At 44.3% G+C, this 17,783-nt stretch overlaps 1 protein-coding gene across 4 annotated transcripts; it reads left to right on the forward strand.

The window, feature by feature from the left end:
- Positions 1–125: 125 nt before the first annotated feature.
- Positions 126–17,544, forward strand: polq (polymerase (DNA directed), theta). 4 transcript variants are annotated; one of them, XM_030416953.1, is made up of 35 exons: positions 126–452; positions 566–659; positions 752–1,077; positions 1,184–1,413; positions 2,020–2,196; positions 2,280–2,410; positions 2,514–2,670; positions 2,756–2,867; positions 2,947–3,148; positions 3,241–3,382; positions 3,462–3,608; positions 4,134–4,346; positions 4,432–4,574; positions 4,729–4,918; positions 5,102–5,244; positions 5,383–5,576; positions 5,733–5,857; positions 6,217–6,460; positions 9,207–10,737; positions 10,820–12,428; positions 13,023–13,163; positions 13,243–13,445; positions 13,745–13,952; positions 14,036–14,229; positions 14,321–14,449; positions 14,532–14,706; positions 14,856–14,976; positions 15,195–15,295; positions 15,382–15,464; positions 15,544–15,645; positions 15,725–15,836; positions 16,111–16,235; positions 16,329–16,464; positions 16,578–16,684; positions 17,129–17,544. In XM_030416953.1, exons 1-35 carry the CDS (start codon positions 382–384, stop codon positions 17,240–17,242), a joined length of 8,232 nt encoding a protein of 2,743 aa, XP_030272813.1. In that variant the 5' UTR covers positions 126–381; the 3' UTR covers positions 17,243–17,544. The 4 variants fall into 4 exon arrangements, with proteins under 4 accessions (XP_030272813.1, XP_030272820.1, XP_030272825.1 ...); XM_030416960.1 differs by having other exon boundaries at positions 14,634–14,706; XM_030416965.1 differs by lacking the exons at positions 15,195–15,295; positions 15,382–15,464; positions 15,544–15,645; ... (3 more) ...; positions 16,578–16,684; positions 17,129–17,544 and having other exon boundaries at positions 14,860–14,976.
- Positions 17,545–17,783: the final 239 nt, after the last annotated feature.

Raw genomic sequence — 17,783 nt, forward strand, 5'->3', positions numbered from 1 at the left:
GTTCACCACTCTTCTATTTAACTATAAACCATTAATCCAGAAACATCGTATTTTTTCTCTACAGTCTTTTAGGAGTGCGTAGGAACCTTTTTGCTTTCGAGAATTTGTTCCGTCGGACTGTTTTTTGGGAGCACCGCGGCGGCGCTCCGGCGGATTTTTTGATTTCAGTTGTGCTCGTCGCTGCTCAACAGAAAATGTTTACACTCCGCAACCAAAACATTTAAATCAACGGCGACTCTTGTTTTCTAATCTCTGCTTCCTCAGCTTTGACACACGTTGTTAAATATTGTTTATGAACTCGTGTCAACAGTCAAACAGATGTCATGTTAATCAACGTCCAACTACTCACGAGTTTGTCAGAAACAGTCCGGCTTCTTCAGTATGAGCGGCTCGGGTCCTCCGCCGAAAAAGAAGAGCTATATGGGGCAGCACCAGATCAAGAAGAAGAGAGGGTAAGTTTAAGTGACGGTTTCACTTTCTTCGTCTGATTTATGAGAATATCTTCGGAATCTAGAGACATCTGCACGTCTTTTGGAGCATCTTTCTTACGTGTTTCTGGGCACAGCCTCCAAGCTCCTGACGAGCCACCAGAAGGAGACACCAGCTGTCTGTCAGACAAAACGAACAGGTTAGAGAACATCAACAAAGACAGCCTCATGGTGAGTGAAAGTTTTTCCTTGTCATCTCTTACTCTCTAACATATTTACATAGATCACACATGACAATGTTTTTCATCTCCATTTCATTTCAGGGTGGAGGAGCAGTGTTTCCACTGGGTGAATCCACGTTAGCTCTTGATGAAGAGATGCTGCAGGTGTTGGATGCTTTACCTCCAGCAGTAAACAGATGTGCACAGGAGGAGCGGGCATCATCATCAGCTGCCTTCGCCAGGCCTCTTGCACCAGTTGCAGACAGTAAAGGGGAGAGTGACAGAGCACTTTGTAAGAGACCGGGATGGAGAGCTGACTGCAAAGACCTTGCTCAGAGGCTCCTCTTCAGCGAGGACTTGGAGGAAGTGGAGCATGCTCCGAGGGTTACAGAAAGCATCGAGGCATCACAAGTTTCTGCCTCCACCAAGTGAGTCTTAACTTACACACAACTGCACAGTTTTTCCTTTGCTCCAGTCATCAGGTTTGTACTTTTTTTTGTTAACAACTGTTTTTCTTTTACTTTTTCGTGTTAGGCCAAAAGCTACATCCAGAGGAAAGAGCAAAGAAAAAAGTGGGCCAAACACGAAGGCTGACCCACCTCTGGATGTATCTAGGGACTACATCATGTTCAGCCCCACCCGCCTCGCAGCGGCCATGAAGAAGGCCAAAAACCAGCAGTCATTACAGAATCAGTCTGCATCTGTGCTCACGGTCCCCAGCGGGTTAGACCTCAGCACTCTCAATGACACTTTACCTCAGCCAGGTGAAGTCATTTGTAATATTCTGCTCCGTGTTACTGATTCCTTTCACACCTTGTTATGGCTGGATTAACTAGATAAATATCCTCAAATTTAAGACAGTAAAGCCTGGAGCTTTGGGCCACTTGCCCAACCTATTTGTGTGCTTGGTAAACCGGCCTTGCACTTTGTGTGAATGCATCTCTTGTCCACATTGTATAATTTTGAACTGATTTACATTTATATCTTTCCCTTGTTAAATCCACTTTGCTGTGGTAGGGCTGCAACTAATTGTTATTTTCATTATCGGTTAATTGGTGGTCTGTTATCTTGATTAATTTAGCTGTTGTCAGAAAATGGTGAACAGTGTTTATTAGTGTTTCTCAAAGCCTAAAATGAGGTCCTCAAATGAATTGTTTTGTTCACAACCTAAATAAGTTTAGTTTACTGTAACGTAATGACCAGAAAATATTCATGTTTTAGAGGCCAGATTCAGAGAATTCACACTTAATCAATTACCAAACTAATTGGCAATTATTCCTTTAATCATTGCAGCTCTAGTTGTGACTCCTGTCACCTGTTTGATTTAATGTCATGTGTATAGTCAGGGCTCTCTTTGTGCTCTACTGCAGGCATTGCTTTGCATGCTCCCGCTGGTCAAGCTGAAAAGCTGCTGTTATCCAGCTGGGGCTTACCAAAACCTGTCCTGGAGCGCTACCATAAGCACAGAGTGACTCACATGTTTGAGTGGCAGGCTCAGTGCCTCACTGTTGGACAGGTGCTGCAGGGTGGTAACCTGGTATACTCTGGTAAGAAACTCTCTCACTAGCATGTGTGTCAAAGAGAGAGTCACTGCTCGGTAGTTTTCAGCTCTGTATTCCATCTTTTTCAGCCCCCACCAGTGCTGGAAAAACGCTGGTGTCAGAGCTGCTGATGCTGAAGCGTGTGTTGGAGACTAAAAGAAAAGCTCTCTTCATTCTGCCGTTTGTCTCTGTGGCCAAAGAGAAGATGCACTACCTTCAGGTGAGGGGGACAGAGGAATACATCCACGTTGTTATAGATTTTATGTTGTGTCTGTGGGTGGGTCATTGTCTATATATATCACCATTTCCCTCTGACTTTGTAGAGCGTATTCGAAGAGGCAGGTGTTCGTGTGGAGGGATACATGGGCAGCACCTCGGCTGCCGGAGGCTTCAAATCGCTGGATGTGGCTGTTTGTACCATAGAAAAAGCAAATTCTCTCATTAACAGACTCATCGAAGAAGACAGCATGGCTCTACTAGGTAATGCAACAGTGATACTTGTGTGTTTTATTGAACATTAAACAGAACATGAGTTCATAAGAGTATTTTTTTTTGTTATGACCAGGTATGGTGGTGGTGGATGAGTTACATATGGTTGGAGATTCTGGGAGAGGATACCTGCTAGAGCTGCTCTTAACCAAAATCCGCTACATCGCACAGAAGCAGAACACCACTGGGTTCGTCCGTGTTGCTCCGTCGACATTTGTCTTGTTTGTTCGCTGCTACATGTTTTAATGTATTCAACTTTTTGTGCAGATCTCTCTCTGAAGGTGTGCAGATCATGGGTATGAGCGCTACCTTGCCTAACCTCTCCCTCCTGGCAAGCTGGTTAGGCGCAGAGCTCTACCAGACAGACTACAGACCTGTACCCCTGCATGAGCATCTCAAGGTGGGCTGCAACATCTACGACAAGAGCCTCTCTGTGGTGCGGCAGTTCACTCCTGCGCTCCACGTTAAGGTGAATTCAGATATAATCCAACGTGCATGTTAATCGTGAAGGATTCAGACTCTTTAATAGTATAATCGTGTGAATGTTCACTTCTAATAAAGGGTGATGATGACCACATAGTGAGCTTGTGCTATGAGACGGTGAGAGACGGCTGTTCGGTGTTGCTGTTCTGCCCCTCGAAGAACTGGTGTGAAAAACTGGCAGACAGCATCGCCAGAGAGTTCTACAACCTCAGACACGCTGGTACTTTGAATATTTATGTGATCTCAAAATCATATTTGATAGTCAAGTCAGACTGTTGCTCATCCCTCCATCCTTTCAGATCGTCATGGTGAAGCAGAGCCTCGGCCAGTGAGTCTGGATCAGGAGGGACTAGTGGATGTTGTAGCCCAGCTGAGACGGACTCCCGCCGGGTTAGACCCCATCCTCCAGAGGACTGTGCCGTGGGGGGTGGCCTTCCACCATGCTGGTGAACACACTCACTCTTCTCATCCACAACAAAAAAAATGTTCTGGCTATGAATAAGATAAAGGTTGTCTCGCTGACTGTAAAAAATTCGGACAGAGCTTACGTCTCTGAAAAGTGAAACTTCAATTCTTTCTAATGGCGAATCCACTGTTTTCAGAAAGAAGTTTGATTGTATGTAAGCATATGAGAAAATGACCCCACTTCACACTTGATTTATTACCTTATTAAACAGTTTCCAAATAGGTTTATGGTATCCGTTGCCAGTTTTAAGTCTTTTTCAATAAAGCATGACGTAAAATAGATAATAAAACATGGTATGCTTTAGTGCACGGCTACATTGGAACTGACACGTAGCTACAATGGTACTCAGTGCAATCCAATCAGGATATTCTCCTCGACTCCATCCTCTGGTCAAAATGGCCATGCTTTGAAAAAACAAGCTATTGACGGTCTTAATGCCAATTGGGGCATCAAAACAGCGGTCCAGAAAAACCAAGGTGCATTTACACTTGGTTTGTCTCTTAAGGTTTGACGTTCGACGAGCGAGATGTGCTGGAAGGAGCCTTTCGCCAGAGCATGGTCAGAGTCCTGGCAGCTACCTCCACACTGTCTTCAGGGGTTAATCTGCCGGCTCGCAGGGTCATCATTCGAACCCCCACCTTCAATGGACACTTGTTGGACCCGCTCACATACAAACAGATGGCTGGAAGAGCTGGGAGAAAAGGGGTTGACACTACAGGTATGGAGGAAGAAAGGGGACAGAGGATAAAAGAAAAAACACAGCTCGCTCTTGGTTTCACATGATTTTGTTTGACTTCTTTCAGGTGAAAGTGTGCTGGTGTGTAAGGAGGTTGAGCGTCAGAAAGGTATAAGTCTCCTTAAGGGAGCTCTTCAGCCAATCAGCAGCTGCCTGGTGAGAAGGGAGGGAGAGGGCGTCACCACCAGCATGCTGCGAGCTATACTAGAGGTAGGGCTGACAACTACATGAATGTGTCTTAAAGCCATAAATGATCATGATTAAGTACATAGTTCTATGGAGGCCATTGATGTATCAGATTAGTTCACCCCAGTGTTAATCTCTGTCCCACGAATTCTGTAATTGTTCATGTCTTTACCTGCAGATCATTGTTGGAGGTGTAGCCAGCACGCCACAGGATGTGAGGTTATATGCATCGTGCTCACTGCTGGCTGCCAGCATGAAATGTGAAAGCAAGAAAGAATCAAATGAAGAGACCAACAAAGGAGCTATTGAGGCCAGTGTTGAATGGCTGATGGACAATGAATTCATCAGCATCCAGAAGGAGGGACAAGGTACGGCCTCTAGCGCTGTCTTCTTCATTTTCAATCAGCATTCTTCATATCTTGACATTTGGTAAAAGTAGACTCTTAGTAACAAATTGAACCACTGGTGCAGAATGAAGAAGTTTATATGCCAAAGTATCAGCTTTACTTCCTTACTGCTGCATATCCTCTGATCTGTCTTTGCATATCCAGAGGAGCAATACTGTCCGACTCAACTTGGTGCTGCCACCCTTTCCTCCTCCCTCTCCCCTCCCGAGGCTCTGGGTGTATTTGCAGATCTCCAGCGGGCCATGAAGGGTTTTGTCCTGGAGAATGACTTGCACATTCTATATCTGGTACACTCACACATATCCTGTATTATTACGTTTTCTGTCAACTTTATTCACTCCCTATCACCCCAGAACCCTACACACATTACCAGACCAGACATCAACAGCATAGTATCTAAAGGTCTGTGTCCAAATTCTCCTCAGATCACCCCGTTGTACGCAGAGTGGACTACAATAGACTGGTATCAGTTCTTCTGTCAGTGGGAACAGCTCTCGTCGTCAATGAAGAGAGTAGCGGAGCTGGTGGGCGTCCAGGAAGGTTTTCTCGCGCGCTCTGTCAGCTGTAAAGTTGTCGCCAAGACGGAGAAGCAGCGACGACAGATGGCTATTCATAAACGGTGATGAACATACAGTATTAAAACAAACTGCTAATGGATGAATCCCCTCATAGTCATACAACAATTTATGTTGTATATTGCGTTGTAAGTTTGAGATATTTTTCAATCAAATAGAGATTTTGTCATTTACATTCTCTCCTTTTTAACCGTTTACAGGTTTTTCACCACCCTTGTGCTGCAAGATCTGGTGAATGAGGTGCCTTTGGGAACAGTGGCGTCCAAATACAACTGCAATCGTGGGCAGTTACAGTCTCTCCAGCAGTCTGCTTCTACATATGCAGGTACGTGACTGTAGAATAGCGAGGCTTTGAATTCTGCACATGTGTTTTCATTAAAAGGGGAGTACAGTAACAAGTCCAGTAACGTGATGCAGGAGGCAGGAGCACTTTAGACTGCTATACAGCTCAGACTTCATGCCATTAGCGGATATTTCGGCACCTACATGCTTCCTGCCAAGCCACGTCTTTCTAAAGTGTTCATGCTTCTTGCTTCAAGCTACTGTAAGAAGGTTTATGAGAACATAGTGTAATTCAGTGTGTGAAAATGTGATGTCTGGTTGTGAGTATGTATACATATTTATAAAAAGATCATACGTTAAGTTGTGCAGCTGTGAGAAAACACTCCTTCCTCCTTGCTTCAGGTATGGTCACAGTGTTCTGCAAGCGTCTGGGCTGGCACAACATGGAGCTGCTGTTGTCCCAATATCAAACCAGGCTGAGCTTTGGAGTCCAGAGGGAGCTGGTCGACCTCGTCAGGGTCTCCCTCCTGAATGCAACACGAGCCAGAACACTGTATGCACAAGGTCTCTGTACTGTTGCTGAACTAGCCAGGGCTACTGTAGCTGATGTGGAGAAAGCCTTGAGGAACGCTGTCCCATTTAAGAGGTACATGTGTGTTTGTTTGTTTGTTTGTTTGTTTGTGTGAGTTCCATTAGGGTATTAATGAATTATTATATATATGTACACAGGCTATTTCAAATGAAGGGGAAGCAGCTGGGATGAGTATATAAAGTAGCACTTACAGTAGCTTGTTTCCACTCTTAGCTTTCATACATTAACAAGATTGTTTTGCATGATGGAGTAAAGAAGTCATAACTTATGTATATTCTGTTTTAAATGGGTCTATTCAAAGGAAAGGTACATAAACTTCCATTATTTTTGTATCTTTTTCTATTAATGGGAACCTTTTATGCTTTTATTAATTGTTTTCTGTGTTTTTCCTTCAGTTTTGTATGTCTGCACTAACAGAAGCTCGTCTCTGCCACAGAAAACACTGACCCTGAAATGCCTTCAATTCCATGACTTTGTGACATCACACTATGTCAAGGAGTAGACAGATTTGCATAATTAATGCCCAGTGGCTAGTTAGGCACATAAGAATTGATTTAGCACAGCTGCTCTTGTTGATGTTGGTAGTGGTGCTGGCTCAGGCCTTTGTGAGCTGACCAATGAGATCAGACTGGGTATTCGGAAGAAGGGGCCTTAAAGAGACAGGAGCTACATGTAAATCTATTCTAGTAGTTACCCCAAATAAAATTACGAACCTGAAAATGATTGTAAATATCTTTTAAATAACTAAACAACTTGTCCCTATCAAAAACAGCCCAAAAACACTAAAACTCTGGGTTTGAAGATTCAACAGTAAATTGATTTAGGAAATATCTATAGCCTCTCTCATTCTGTACATAATTGATTCAATTAGATTTGATTAATTATAGTACTTTAAAAAATGTAGGAGCTTGAAATGTAGATGTAGATTCTTAAATGTAAAGAAACTAGATTAAAGGGATTGTTCGGGTTTTTTAAAGTGGGGTCATATAAAGTACATATCTATAGTCGATCTGTTTCCTAACGTAATCAGCGATCAGCGCAGCCTCAGTTTGGAGAAGTAGAGAGCCGCTCCAGCTCAGAGGCTCAGCTTTGTACTGCAGTGAATGGGATCCAGAGAAAAAGCGAAATTAACCACCTAAAACAAGGCTCATCTAAAATTTTCTACATCAGTTCAAGTGTACATTGTATAGGTAAAATTAATTCACACCGCTTTACATTGCCGTCAGGCCGCGCTTTCTTTTGGCACTACATTTTCTTAACCGCAGAACCCCTGTATCACTACGCATGAACACTAAAGCCTGGTTTATGCTTCTGCGTCGCGGCGACGGCATAGCTACGTCGCCGACCCTACACTGTCATTGAGCATTCGAGGTTCTGCGTCGAGGAAATGTGTTGTTCTGCAATTCACCGCCAAGCCGCTAGGGGGGTGTGGCTGTGTCTTTGTTTGGTTTCGGGGGGTTCATATCGGATTCCTTGGTTTTCTTCCGGTCAGACAGTAAACAGTGGCAACTGAGATGGAGCGGGTGTTTTTGGAGATGGAGCTTGTGGATATTGAACAACAAATGCTGTTATTACAAATGTTGAAGCGCAGGTGACGCAGAAGAAAAAGCAACTGCCGGAAATGATGTTCTGAGCAGACCAATCACAGTCCTTGTCGTTCGCGTCTCGATGTGTCGACGTGACGCGTAGTCAGGATGTTTTGGAGGCGCACGTGAGGCTACGATGTAGGGTCCGCGTAGGGGTCTGCGTCGATGACGTAGCTACGCCGGTTGAGCAAATGTAGTGCCAAAAGAAAGCGCGGTCTGACGGCGATGTAAAGTGGTGTGAATTTTGCCTATACAACGTACACTTGAACTTATATAGATTTTTTTTACGTGAGTCTTGTTTTAGGTGGTTAATTTCGCTCTTTCTCTGGACCCCGTTCACTGCAGTACAAAGCTGAGCCTCTGGGCTGGAGCAGCTCTCTGCTTCTCCAAACTGAGGCTGCGCTGATCGGTGATTACGGTAGGAAACAGATCGACTATAGATATGTACTTTATATGACCCCACTTCAAAAAACCCGAACTATCCCTTTAACAACACTCTCTCATGTAAACCTCACATTCAAGCAAAGAAAAGTTGGATAAACAACAACAGCAACATATAGTGCTATAATGCAAAATTAATCACCTTTGATTGATCCCAGCTTTTTGGGTTGATGCAGATGTCAGTCCAATCTGAAACTGATGCATCCTGACGCACTGATTTTACGCCACCTCTATTAAAGGAGGTGATGAGCACACCTCGCTGCATGGCTGTTGGAAAATCGGCTTTAAGTAATGCCTGCACATTAAATCCAAACCGCAGATTTATTTTAATGGACAATGTTTTCATCCCGGTCAGACCTCATCAGTTCACCAATAGGCTATTAGGCTCCATAATAAAATGTGGTTCACTATCCAACCCGCAAAGAGAATAAACAATCAAGGAGGTACACAAAGAAAATTCACTCAGCACATCCTATTCACCTCAGACCAAGGGATGTGAGTTCAGAAAAAATGATACACCAAATACAATGTTTAGAACTATTAAGAATATATCCAGAGTAGTGATTGAGAGTAGACTTGGATGCAGACATTACTCTTAACACAGTTTGTAAACACACCAATGTCCTTTATTTTGGGTACATTCCTGTAAACCCCTCTTCAACCATAAGCTTGGATCTAGTGTGTGCAACTGTAGCATCAGCACTCCACACTAGAATCTCCCTGAAACATGACCCCAGATGTTAAGCCAATGTTATACTGTCTGTCTTCCTCAGCTCTAAGCGTGCAGTGGATGAGAGTGAGGGGGAGGCAGCAGAGAGACGGAGCCTCCGATGCGTCTGGGTCACCGGTGGTCGGGCCCTGACAGAACAGGAAGCCGCTGTTGAGATTGTGTCTGAGGCACGACTGCTCCTTCAGGAAGACCTGGCCCAGTTAGGGATCCAGTGGGACCCAACTGCACTTCCTCCCGAGGCTCCTGCTGCTAACAACGCTGATGGCAATCACAGCAGCGACTCGTACACCTCATTGGAATCACATCTCAGCTCTCAAAAAGCACAGGTGGACAGGATTAAAGATCACCAAGAAAGAGACAGGGTAAATAAAGGTGAGAGTAGAGATATCGTCAGACGCGGAAAGGAGAATAAGGAACATGAGAAAGCAGGAGGAGAAGACAACAAGGGAAAGCAAGGGAAGTGCAAGCCTAAGGAAAAGATAGGGGATAGAAAAACAGAGCCAGAAACCAGACAAACAGGCAATGAAGTGCTAGAGGAAAGAAGCAAGGAAACAAAAAAAGCTGGTACAAATAAGAAAGTGGCAAAAGATACAGAAGTTCTAGGTGAAAAAAGAGAAGCACAAAAGCACATAAGCTCAAAGCAAGAAGAGGAGACGAGTAAAGGGATCGTCTACATCAGACCAGAGAGTCATCAGGGGAATGGCCCTGTTCCTGAACGGAGCCTGACACAGGAATTGGCTGAGATTGTATCCAGCCCTCTACCTCCTCCGATGCCACGTCCTCTGCCTTCTTCTTCCCCAATGCCTCCTCCTCGGTTTAGAGCGCCGACGACTAGAGTAGAGGAACAACACGGTGTATCTACACGGACATCGAAAGGAGATGTTACCACAGGGTTTGCAGCCTCACCTGTGCAGCCCGGTAGACTGAAACACTCGAGAGCGTTAAGCAAAGTCCTCCACTCGATACAGACTGACAAAAGCCGACAAGATAATGTACAGACTGCACACACGTCACGCTCGATACCCAGAGAAGTTCCATCAGACCAAAATCCAGCTGCTGACCATGAGCCTTCAACTGTTCAAGCTCCTGGCCCTGCGCAAGAGAGCCTTCCTGGTGTTCCTGCAGCTACAAATGCACATATGCTGGACTCCCCTGTGTCGGTCTCTCCTACCTCTGTTCCCTTAAACCCTCCTGAGGCCAAGCGAAGACGAATGGACGGTGGAGAGGTAGATAAATTCTCATCTCCTGAACTGTACGCTGGAGATGAAGAAGCGGAGAGAGATCCCAAAAAAGGAGAAGAGACTTTTGGTGACAGCTTTGAACTGGACACTCAGACAGAAAGAATCATTGTTCAACAGACATCCGAACACAGTGATGGAAATGATAGAGGTATGAATCAGTTAGCAGAAACAGAAAACATTAGAGAGGAGGCGATACTAAAAGCAGCTGAAGAGCTGGATAATGACGCAAATGCAGGAAGCTGCAGGCCTGAAGGTCCTGACAATGTGTGTCCCAGATTCAATATTTCTCTCACAGATAGCCAGATGGAGCTCATCCTTAACACCAGCCACCAGGTAAGTGATCAGAATCATAAATTATGTACTGATTAAAACATCAAAAGTAGTCAAATCCACTAATATGATGTTGTCTTTACAGATTTCTCCTGATCCAGTTGGTCATAATGTATTGAATGATAAAGACGAAGGTGGTGATGAGAACGAGGCCCTCAGTGCCGATCAGGCTGCCTCTGAGAGTGTGAACAGAAGCAGCAGCTTCCTGTTTGACAGCCTGTGTGACAGCTCTCTGCTGGCTGGTGTGAGCCCGCGGCAGATCCCTGACCAATCGGACAAAGAGGAATCGGTCACCCGGGAGATTGGAGAGAAGCGCCCCCTCCCATCAACCCAAGAGCGAAGACGCAGCGAGCTTCTCGCCAATCAGGAGGCGGAGTTGCAGGAGGCGATCCAATGGGGAGAGTCCTCTTTCAACCTGTCAGAGTGGGGTGACTCGCTGCTGGTGGGTGAACACTTTCTGGAGAGGCAGAGTAGAGGCAGAGAAGCCAGTCATCATGAAGCTCCGCAAACCGACACAGATCAGGTTCTGCCTGAGGAGCAGCTGTCCCAATCCCAACCTAAATCCAGTGAAACACAACCACAACCCACCACTACAACTACCACCACGACTCACAAAGAGAATGACGAGGATAAATCTATGATTAACCGAGGCAATAAGCATGAAATTAAAGCGGATAATAATGCACAAAATGACAAAAAGCCAGATGGGATACAGGAAACAATGAATGAAAAAGGTGAAAATGGAAAGCAAAAAGAGAAGAAAATAATTAAAATATCTGATAATGTCTTTTTAAAACACCCACAAGTCCAAAATGTACCTGAAAGCACTTTTTCCTGCAGCCCTGGTTTACAAGAGATCTTTGACCGCTGGCCTAGTATGTCTGACCAGACTTGGCAAAACACCACAACAGGCCATACAACCAATCATACGCATGCTGCAAACATAGCACAAGTTTCAGATCCACCTCAGTCCTCAATACAGGCCAGAATAAGGGAAAAGCCGAATGAGCAGGTCGCTGCTGCGAGTGATCCTCAAGAGGAAGTACAGTCAAGACACAACAGTGAGGATGTAGCAGAGAGACCAGGCTCTGCTGGTGATCTCATTCCCCCAACTCAAGAAACACCACCTGTCACTCCCAGAGTGAAACTGACCACCTCATCTGTCCAGTCACCTCTTACTGTTCAGCCACTAAGCCAGTCCACTCCTTCAACCCTTCTGAGGCAGAAACCAGCAGTCATAAACTGTCCTAAGTCTCGCCCAAGACGCAGTGATCAATTATCAGAATCTGACACTAAACGGCCTAATTCTTCATCTGATCGCAGCCACAAACACCAGCAGGGACCGATCCCAAAGGCTCATCCTGTCCCTCAATCAAGTTCAAAAACAAAGCCCCAGTATCTCAGGCCTCCCACAGACCCTGCCTCTCCATCCTCCCCCCGGCAGGAGCTTCCCTCTGATGTAGAATCACCAGTGATTGATGAAGGCTTCACACTACAGCTGTCTCAGGACGCATCGCTCTGTTCCAGCAACTCTGGGAGCTTCTCCATCATAGATGTGGCGAGTGATAGGCGCCTCTTCAACACTTTCATTAATGAGTGGAAAACAAAGGAGCGTTACTCTCTGGCTTTGGCCTATGAGAGGAGGGAGCATAGACAGCAGATCGAGGAGGAAATAGGAGGGAAACATAAGAGAGGTATGGACTGAAGTGACTTTAACTTAAAGTTAAATTAAATGTGATATGTTGCCAAGCACCCGCAGAAAGACTGATCAAATTGTTCAAGTGTATTTGGCCATAACTCAAGAATTCATACAATAATTACCAAAAAAAGTCTTACAAGAAAAATGACGATGTTATGTCATTTGATATCCAAAAGGTCAGAGGTTAAATGCACTGTGGCATCATAATATTCTGCAAAAAAATGTCTTGCCATTATTCATCACCGCAGCTCAAGAACAGCAACTTGACTGGTGCACTGAGGCATATGACCACAATGAAGTAATTCTAGTTGATTAGATTTTTTGTGATAAACTGAAGGACCAAGTGTTCCTTTATGAGATTATATTTTAATCATAAATTCTCCGACTTCTTAAGATAAAGAAACTATTGAAAAACCCTCCTGGGTTAGCTGGAAAGTGCTTTGCCACAGGGACTAGAATTCATTTAACTTTGATAAGTTAAGTGACTCTTGCTGCTTATGCTTACACAATTTTACTTTTTTGATTGCAGGACATTATAAACACTGTGTTTCATGCAGTCTCCTCACCCCTTCATGTTTTTTCTGTGCAGCGTTAGCACTTCATCAAAAGCTCCAGAGGATCGACGGTTTTCCAGTAAGAGATGGTGATGGACTGGTTTTAATTGGACTGTCTGTCTGCTGGGGAGCCAGAGATGCATACTACGTGTCTCTGCAGCAGGAGCAGAGCGAAGGTAATAACACACACATTTATGCATGTATGCACAGGCCCACTCTAAGAGTGTTTCCTCAGTCTGTCTGTCAACCCCTCAGGTTTGAGCGCCAGTCTGGCCCCTCCTCCACTGGATGATGACTTGCCAGTGAGTGAGAGGCTGACGCAGGTGAAGACCTGTCTGAGCAGGTCATCAGTGGGTCATAGAGGAGGTGTGGTCGTCACGTATGACATCATCCAGGTGTACAAGACGCTAGTCATGGGCTGTGGCATCAGCTTGGAGGGAAACTGTGAAGATCCAAAGGTGAGGTAGATCATATTCATACACACACTGTACTACATACAGATACTCACACCCTGGTAAGAATGACCAAGCTGTTACATTACATAGGATTTCATTTAAAACCTCTTTATGACATTTGAGAGTATTTGAAGCCACACTGTTTTGGAAGACAGCAAAGAATGCACCACCAGAGCTTTTAAAAGAGAACATTTATTTGAATATTTGTTCATATTTGTTGTTTGGTCAGAACATTTCATAAAAATGTTAGGAGCTAAATTCATAATGCAGCAGTGTGACTCTGTTTTGAATGTCTACCACAGGTTGCGTGCTGGCTGCTGGACCCTGGCAGTGAGGAGAGGACTCTGCCCAACATGGTGACCGTCTACTGCCCTGACGAATTACCTCTGCTGGACGGGCTTGGAAATGGGCACGCACACTGTCCTCGTGTCAGGGCAGCAACCAAGAGCGTGCTCGTACTCGCCGTCATGAACCATCTCACGGGCCTGCTGGAGAAAGACGGCATGCTAGGTATAAAAAAAAAAGTTATATTCCCAGTGTTGTAACATTAATGCCTTTACTGCGATTGTAATGCTCTCGTACGCATGTGTCAGACATGTTCAGGAGCACTGAGATGCCTTCCCAGGTGTGTTTAGCCCTGTTGGAACTGAATGGAGTGGGCTTCAGTGTGGAAGAGTGCGAACGACAAAAACACGTGATGCAAGCCAAACTCACAGCGCTGGAATCTCAGGCCTATGACCTCGCAGGACACAGCTTCTCCCTCACCAGCGTCGACGACATAGCGCAGGTCTCAACACAACACAACTGCTGTCTTTCAACCATATGCCAATTACCACCAAAGCATTGTAAAACATACATTCCTACATGCTGTACTGTAGGTGCTGTTTTTAGAGCTCCACCTGCCTCCAAACGGCGATGTCGGTGGATCGAAAAGTAAGAAGACTCTCGGCTACACCAGGAGAGGCGGTGGCAGAGCACGACTCGGAAAGCAGTTCAGCACCACCAAGGTGAAACTACTTTGCATCACATTCAATTCTTCCCACTGCTTTGACTCCCCGTGCTTAAACTGACTTGTAATGATGTCGGCAGGATGTGCTGGAGAAGCTCCGCCCCCTGCACCCGCTGCCAGGTGTGATTCTGGAGTGGAGGCGGATCACTAATGCATTGACTAAAGTGGTGTTCCCCCTGCAGAGAGAGAAGAAATACCACACTGCACTGAGCATGGACAGAATATACCCCATCGCTCAGACACACACAGCCACAGGTAAAACACACACAGATACACACATTAAACGTTACATGCTGTCTTGTAGAGACACCTTGATGTCATTTGCAAATTCCTGCAATTGCGCACTACGATTTTATTTGAAGTTGATATAAAGCACGCAGTTACCCAGCTTCTTCTGTTGTCAGGCAGAGTGAGCTTCACTGAGCCCAACATACAGAACGTCCCCAAAGACTTTGAGATTCAGATGCCCACGGTGGTGGGTGAGAGTCCACCTTCACAGGACAGCCTGATGACTACCAAACCGGGGTAGGTCAATAGGTCATTGCTTCAATCCATTACGAGTCGGAAGTCGATATTTCTCGAGTCATTTTTCCTGACTACAAAGTTGTAACAGCTTGTTTCACAACACAAAAACTTGATTAAGGTATTTGTTCACTGCTGTGATGTCATGGGTGTTGAATTCAGTGTGAAATATTATGTGTGAGAGGGAATGAGACAGTTTGTCCTCTTTTGTTTTGTTACAGAAAGAAGAGACGTTCCATGGTGCCTTCAGTGGCAGCAGGCGGTGCAGAACGAGGCCAGGCCTTCTCTGTCAGCATGAGACACGCCTTTGTACCTTTTTCAGGTTACTATGATGATATATATCTGTTTTTCGCCTCTTCTGCCTGTAACTTCACTCCTCCATCAGCTGTGATCTGCTCTGTTCTGTAGGTGGGATGATACTGGCTGCAGATTACTCTCAGCTCGAGTTGAGAGTGTTGGCTCATCTCTCCAAGGATCAGCGCCTTTTGCAGGTCAGTGGCTTAGATGCAAGTAAACATTATACAGTGTCAATAAACAGATGTTGAAATGATGAAACCGCGCGTTCGCCAGGTACTGAATGGAGGAGCGGACGTGTTCCGCTGCATCGCTGCCGAGTGGAAAAGTGTCGACTCAGAGTCCGTGAACGACAGCCTCAGACAACAGGCAAAGCAGGTACAACCGTGCGGGAAAGGGAGGACGACGTGGACACGCATGCATTCACACATGTATTACATGTAATTGATCTTTGCAGATTTGCTATGGCATCATCTATGGGATGGGAGCCAAATCTTTGGGAGAGCAAATGGGGGTGGAGGAGAATGATGCGGCCTGCTATATAGAGAGTTTCAAGGCCAGATATAAAGGTACTCACTGCTGTTTGATTCTTCTTTTCATTTCACCCACTCATTGTTTTCCGGACCTAAATAATTTTGTGAACGTTTCTGGCATTATTTACATCCTACATAGAGATGAACTTGTTCATATTGTAATTGTACTATTGTTTTTCTTTTTTAGTGTTGCTGATATCGTTACCCAAGTTGTGAATCTTGCCACTGACAAATAAACCCCAAGTTATTCCATTTAACTTCTACAGTCCCACACAGGAACATTACATCCATGTCCTGTCCTGTGTTTCAGGGATTAATGCTTTTCTTCGAGAAACTGTGAAGAACTGTATAAAGAACGGCTATGTTCAGACTCTGATGGGCCGCAGGAGATACCTCCCTGGGATCACTAACAGCAACACGCACGTCAAAGCACATGTAAGCATGCACGTCCATCGGAAACTAGCCAGAATGTATGTATAAGCTGTCCACTATGAAATTAATATGATTTTTCATTTATTCCTCATTCAGGCAGAGCGTCAGGCGGTGAACACAACCGTGCAGGGTTCAGCAGCAGACATTGTCAAACTTGCTACTGTGAACATCCAGAAAAGACTACGAAAAACGTATCCTGCATCTCCTCTCTCTCACCAGCACACACACTCAGGTGACTCAGTCTGGCTTTTTGCATATCTGTATAAACATGTAAAAAACAATGTAACCGCTGCATCATTTCAAATGAACCATGTCTGATGATGTCAAACGGTGTCTTTTATACAGCCGGCAATCAACGCAGGGCTGGGACACCTCAGCTCAGAGGAGCCTACTTTGTCCTTCAGCTGCATGATGAGCTGATTTATGAAACAACAGAAGAAGATCTCATACAGGTATCGAAATTATTTGGATTGTCACTTATTAGTTGTATACTGTGTTGTGTATGTTTTAGTTTACAGGAAACATGATGCATAGTATCTGCAAAGTTTTCATTTAAATCCAAATGTTATCTTAGTGGATAGTGCCAAATCCAGGCTGACACAGCAGGTTAGTTATAGTTGTATTTATTGTTAAGTCTCATCCTAAGCTAAAAAGACAAACAGCCATGATACGATAACTTGAATTTGAGATATTCACTAAAAGGACAGCGACTTTGTTCACAGTAATTGATTGGCCTGTGGTAGAAGATGGTAGGCAGTCATTTTCAGATGGATCTTTAATATAATGAAGTGTGTTTACTTCATGTATTTTTGAATAGAGTAACAGCATAACACATTCTGGAAAAGACCACAAACAAGCCTGATTCCCTGTCTCTGTACCGACCACCTTTCTTTCAGGTGGCTCAAATAGTCAAGAGGGAGATGGAGTCAGCAGTAAAACTGTATGTAAAACTTAAGGCCAAAGTCAAGGTGGGACCCAGCTGGGGCAACTTGCAGGACCTCGATATATAATCCGAGTGTTTAGATGAAATGAAACACCATGTACTTGCTCTGTAATATATGTTCATACTATCGTTTGTACTTACAATTTTTTTTAATCACGACATCAACAATAATGAAATGTAAGATAACTCTGAGCTCTAAATGAACTGTTGAATGTATTTATTCCATTGTCTGGTGTACATTGTCAGAAATTTCTCATGAGATTTTATGCATGATGATATTCTGTCATATATATTAAGTTGAAAAGCTTGTTTTTCTCTATTTAGAAAGAAAATCAATTTCAGTGTCAAATACTGGTGAATTGTTTTTTTTTCCAATTCACAAATTTACTCTATTTAACCTAAAAAAACATAACAAAAGTGAAAAAATGTCCAACCACAACTTCAAAATGCTGAAGGTTATGAGTGCAAATGTCAAAAAGTCCAAAACCTGAAGATACTCAGTTTACACTGATATGACATATGAAAAGCAGCAAATCCTCTCATGTAAGAAGCTGGAACTGGAGAATGTTTTGTATTTTTTCCGCAATGTTTTCTTTTAAAAAATGACA

The sequence above is a fragment of the Sparus aurata genome, chromosome 1 (assembly GCF_900880675.1).
Source record: "Sparus aurata chromosome 1, fSpaAur1.1, whole genome shotgun sequence".
Lineage (NCBI taxonomy): Eukaryota > Metazoa > Chordata > Actinopteri > Spariformes > Sparidae > Sparus > Sparus aurata.

Excerpts from the sequence above, each read along its gene's own strand:
- polq (XM_030416953.1), top strand. The coding sequence starts at position 382 with ATGAGCGGCTCGGGTCCTCCGCCGAAAAAGAAGAGCTATATGGGGCAG. Across the intron at positions 1,078-1,183 it reads CAAGTTTCTGCCTCCACCAA|GCCAAAAGCTACATCCAGAG; the intron begins GTGAGTCTTAAC and ends TTTTCGTGTTAG. Across the intron at positions 2,868-2,946 it reads CAGAAGCAGAACACCACTGG|ATCTCTCTCTGAAGGTGTGC; the intron begins GTTCGTCCGTGT and ends CTTTTTGTGCAG.